This window comes from Centruroides sculpturatus, unplaced genomic scaffold, assembly GCF_000671375.1.
Source record: "Centruroides sculpturatus isolate CEXI.00-Female unplaced genomic scaffold, Cexi_2.0 scaffold85, whole genome shotgun sequence".
Taxonomy (NCBI): domain Eukaryota; kingdom Metazoa; phylum Arthropoda; class Arachnida; order Scorpiones; family Buthidae; genus Centruroides; species Centruroides sculpturatus.
Window position 1 is genome coordinate 266,705 of NW_019384798.1, and position 5,851 is coordinate 272,555.

Genomic DNA, 5,851 nt, shown 5'->3' on the forward strand with positions numbered 1-5,851 from the left:
ATAGCCATTCCAAACACTCACAATGTACAAAACACATGCACTGAAAAAATTAGCAAGTGCACAGAACTCGCCCAGGAAATAAGGCATCTGTGGAGGATGGATAGGGTACTTATTATACTTGTTGGTTTTTCCTCTACAGGTGTGATACCACACACACTACACAAAAGCCTGGGAACATTACAATTGAGTAGAAATACATACATCACACTACAGAAAGCCACTATATTGAATACATGCCACATTGTTAGGAAATTCTTGAATACAGACACACACACTGACACACTTATTTAATTTTAGTTTTGTTTTGGTTGTTATGCCTTGACTCTGGTCTGGCATAGTACACAACCATCGGTGTGAACCGAGTATAACTCACAAAACCCAACATAATAATAATAATAATCATTTACTACATCAACTATTGAAATTTGGACATAATTTATGTAAATTCTTTAATATAATGATTATGCATTTTCTTTTAATATCAATTTACATAAATTAATATGAATAGGAAATACACATGAAAATATTTGTCAGTTAAGTTACAACTTTTCATAAATTTTGAAAAACATTTTACGGTATAAACTGATTTATAATTAATTACTCATCACTTCAAAATTTATTTGCTTAGACTTAACTAATGAAAATCTAAGTATAAAAATATTACAGGTAGTCCTCCTACAACGCGATACCTTTACAACGTGTTTTCGCTCCAACGCTGTTGGAAAAATGCGGAAATTTCCTTACAACGCGGTACTTTTACAATGCGGTTTATGGTATTTAGAAAGGAATTATCTTTCACATAACAGAAAAATCGCAACGGATCACGTAATATGCGCAGCAGTTCGGTGTACAGAGCTAAATGTTCTCGAAAACAGCTGTTTGTCCACGTTGACGTGTTATTCCCATGAAAGTTTCATTGGAAGACCGGTATCTAGACAGATATGCATCAGTTACCACAAACACTCAAATATACCATTGATATTTTCAATAGTTTATACTCTTTCAATAGGTGGGGACCGCAAAAATGGTCCAAAATACAGTATAAACTTCTATTGGGTGTATATTTTTAACAACATAGTGAAGGGAAGTTATTTTTTGCGATTTTTACTGTCCACAAAACTGCTTGAAAAAATTTTAGCCATATCAATGTCGAATGAAAAGAAAGGACTGTCGTTAGAAAGGAAATTTATTAATATATCTCTTCAAACAAAGATAGAAATTTTGGATTGAATTAAATATCAAGAGCGGATAGCTGATATTGGTAGGCATTTTAATTTAAATGAGTCAACTATTCAGTCGATTAAGCAATAGGAAGAAAAGATCAGGAATTCAGTCGCATCCGGATCATCTATTCTTGCGAAAATTGTTGCTCGTCCGAGAGCACCTATAATGAAAAAAAAAAAAATGGAACAAGTGCTAATATTATGGGTAGATATGAACAAGAAACGGTTGCCTTTATATAAAAGTGCAGTTAAACACAAAGCCTTAAAAATATTTGATTATTTAAAACAAATGGGACAGTCATTGGCTGATGAAACCAGTGTTAAATTCGTGGCTAGCAATGGCTGGTTTGAAAAATTCAAAAAACGCCATTCAAACGTCAAGTTTTTCTCTTTTTGAACCGAATCCCAGTTTTTGTATTAAGTTGGTGTGTCCTATAATGTGATTTCCCACAACGTGGTATTTTCAAGGAACGTATCTACCGCGTTGTAGGAGGCCTACCTGTACTTGTCCTGACTGAGTGATTGGCTGATTGATTCATCATTGCCCAGAGCAAATCGTTGAACCTAAAGAGATGAAATTTTGTACACAGTTAGGGTACATCATGAAAACACACACTAAGAAGGAATTTTTGGAAATTCCCTTAATGGGGGAGAGGGAGAAAATAAGGCTTAACCTGAAGAACAGATTCTACTGTACTATTTTAGATGCGATTTTTTGTTTTCAATTACGTTTGGTCTTCATTGAGTACTTAGGTGTATTAAATTAATAACATTTCAGACATTGTTATAAATATTTATATATTTTGATTTTTTAATCAAATGTTCGAACCGTTTTAAATTCAAATTTCTTTCTGCTTATTGATTTGATTATAGAATGATTGTAAACGTTCCAGAAAATTGATCAAATTGAAAATAGTTCGTTTGATTCTCAGCAATTCTAATCATTCTCAGTGGTAGGTGTTATATAACAATTACTATGATTGTTGAAATACTGAATATAAATGGGGTTTGCTTGCAAAATCCGCATGTGTGAAGTTGCAGGTAACAGCTAGTACAAAATAAAGAGAGAACATGAATCACACAAATGAAATGTGATGCCATTACTCTTTTGAACATCTGTGGTATTAAATTGAAGTTATTTGTAATTCAATTTCTTTTGTAAAAAACATCTAGTTAGATGCTAAAATTCTGTCATAAAAGATAAATTTAATTAATGAATTATTTAATCATTAAATAAAATATTACAATTAATTAGTTAGTAAAAAAACTCTTTAATCATTTGTAATAATAATTATTGGACCAATCTGGTGGATAAATGCATTAAGACACCATTTCCGGTTTGCCAGATTGTATGCTTGCATCCTACTTCAGAAAAATGCTTGTGATTATCAGATTTTAATAGAGGTTATTTGAAGAATGTTCCAAAGCCATTAATGTAATGTTGCATATTTTTATAAAATAATAGTATTTCAATACAAATATTTTTTGTATAGTTTTTTTTTTTCATTTATAGACAAGATTTTAAATTTATAACTTTACTATTTATAAAATAATTTCATATTTTATAAATAAAAAGTTTCATTAAATAAAAGTTTTGGTTTTTAAACTCTCTAAATAATTACATTATCTAAATAAATGTTGAATTTGATCTCTATGGATGAAATGTGTTTTGTAAAGATTTGTAAGCATACGTTTTATAGTGTTTTACAAAAATTATATAAATTAAACAAACAAGTTTAAACTTTTTACATAAGAATTTAATATTTATATGGCTTTGTTTGGAGATATTATAAACACTTTATCATTTATTATAAATTATTTTAAAATTACATCCAAAATATTTTATATAATGACAATTTGCTTTAATTAAGAATTTTTAAATAACAAAATCTTTAGGGACCTTTATATTATATTCTAAATATTTAGTCAGTTTCTTTTAGAATATTGATATAAAGGAAAATTTCATTGTTGTTTTTATCTCTTCTACATTTTAAATTATATTTACATTTTAACAAATTATATACAAGAATTTGTGAACAATATAACAAAATTATACACTATGAATTTAATATAATTATTACATCAAAAACATTATAAAGTTATAAACTTTAACCCATCACAAAAATGTTTATTTATAAATTTTTTAATTTTAGGGTTTTGTTTTAACTGTGACATTAATTAGAGAAGCAATCGACGATATCAGGAGATATAGTCGTGATAAAGAAGTCAATAGTCAGAAATATCGTAAACTAACATCTCAAGGAGTTATTCAGGTGCCAAGTTCTGATATTAAAGTGTCTGATTTGATTATTGTTGAGAAAGTAAGTATAATAATGCAGAGTTTTTTTTATGACAGAAGTAAATATTAGTTATCCTTATAAATAATTAACATTTCTTTTTGCAGAATCAGAGAGTTCCTTCAGATATGGTGTTTCTAAGGACGACTGAGAAAAATGGTGCTTGTTTTATTCGTACTGACCAGTTAGATGGAGAAACTGATTGGAAATTAAGATTGGCTGTTGAAACTACGCAACGATTATCATCAAATGAAGTATGTACTAAAAGTATATATAATTAATTTATGTTGCTTAAACACTATGTAGTGTGATTAATTGATCACATGGCATTTCTTCATCTTTTATTCAGTTGAGTAGGGGCAGAGTTTTCAAAGGTTTTTATGAAATGCCATGTGATTGATTAATCACACTACATAGTGTTTCAGCAACAAATAATAGCAACATTGTTTCAGATTATCAAATATATAATTTTCAAAATAAATTACACAATCATAACTATAATAACTTTTAATGAGAAAATAGTAACTTTTATTAAATAGTTTTTAATATTTAATACTTTGTGAATTTAATTTTTATCATTAGTTTCTTATGAGAGTGTTTATATAAAAATAGCCACTAAATTTTGATATATATTATTATTATTATTTTATTATTATAAAACTTTATAACACTTTTGTAGCACTAATTGTAATTAACTAATTATAACACTAATTATTTAATATAAACAAATAAAGTCTTGTTTAATGTAGACTTTTATCATAAAAACTGAATGAATTAATTTGGATTTATAATTCTGATTCATTTTAAATGTAAACTTATTTAAAATGATTTAAAATTATGATTGAAGTGAATAATTTTTTCTGATCACTTTATATAGCTTTTTACATTTTTATATAAATTAAAACTATACAGTCGACCCCCCCCCCATAACATGGTAGATACGTTCCGGTTTTTATGAATCCATTTTCTACGAGTCCAGCCAATCACAGCCCGGCATGTATGCATTTTATGGACTACGGCTGTTTGAAAGCTTTCTTCCATAAAATTAATCGATTCTAGACTAATTTGACTCAACATTTCCAAAATATGTATAATTTTTTGGGAATAATCCATATAAACTATGTTATAAACAAAAAATTATAGAATTACTTACCGAGTGTGCACCGTTCAACAGTGCCATTGCTTAAGCTTGTTTTCGTCGTGGAGCTTGTCATCGAATGGCGCTCGTCTGCTTCCTGATAAATTATTTTTTTTTTACAAAAAATTCGCTGAACTTTGGAGACATCATTAATATAAATATAATTTTTATGGACGTTAAATAATAAATGGTTTTAGTAGGTCCACTGCTTGTTTAAACTCAGCGGTTTGTGCAATATTCACTATTGGTCTAGATTTAACCAATTTTGTCGCGACACGAGTTGGCGATGACGTTTTACCGAATTATAGGAGTTTTTTTAGCGTGTTGGAATATTGTCGCAATTTTTTTGCCATGATATAGGAATCCAAACTATAGTAACCAGTGTTATAGGGGGTCGACTGTACACTATAAATTTTTAAAATATTGAATAACAAAGTAATTATTTGAATATTACTTTTCAGGAATTATATCAAATAGATGCATCTATATATGCGGAAGAACCAAAGAGAGATATACATAGTTTTATTGGAAAATTTACACGTGTAAGAATCTTTTAAATTCTATACCATTGTTAATTATTATTTTAATATTTTCTAATATAATATTTAATAGCATGATGGAGAGGGAGCTGAAGATTCTCTTGGAATAGAAAATACTGTCTGGGCAAATACTGTCATTGCATCGGGAACTGCTGTCGGAATTGTGATATATACAGGACGAGAAACAAGAAGTGTTATGAATAATTCTGAACCAAGAAGCAAAGTAAGTAATTATAAATTAAATAAAAGTTTTATGGAAATATTATTTAATTAAAAGTTTATAATTTACATTGAATTAGGAAAAAAAATAATGTTTTAATAACAACAAATTTTGTTGGATATAAACATTATTTTTGTTTTATCAACAGTCAAATTATTTTTATTGTTATTTTAATTTGCAAACATTTTTGTTACTGATAGTTAAATAGAACAAACAGATTTATTTTAGTTTAATATTTCTGTACAAATATAAGACAAATACTTTTGCTTATTATATACAGTAGAACCTCCATTATCCGGACCTCTATTATCCGGATTTTCGATTATCCGGATTGTTCAAAATAAACAAAAATTTTACGAATTTGCTGATTTGCACTTGGCGAATTACGACACTGTTTATGTACGTGATGGAATGCATAACTTTTTTTGTTTCAA

At 28.2% G+C, this 5,851-nt stretch overlaps 1 protein-coding gene across 2 annotated transcripts in view; it reads left to right on the forward strand.

Annotated features, from left to right (window-relative positions):
* The window catches only part of LOC111629446 (probable phospholipid-transporting ATPase IIA), a 139,931-nt gene that overhangs the window by 53,527 nt on the left and 80,553 nt on the right, over positions 1-5,851 (forward strand). For both annotated transcript variants that reach the window (XM_023373349.1, XM_023373348.1), the window contains exons 5-8: positions 3,377-3,544; positions 3,628-3,774; positions 5,120-5,200; positions 5,271-5,420. In XM_023373349.1, coding sequence (XP_023229117.1) covers positions 3,377-3,544; positions 3,628-3,774; positions 5,120-5,200; positions 5,271-5,420 — 546 coding nt within the window. The remainder of the gene's footprint in view (positions 1-3,376; positions 3,545-3,627; positions 3,775-5,119; positions 5,201-5,270; positions 5,421-5,851) is intronic.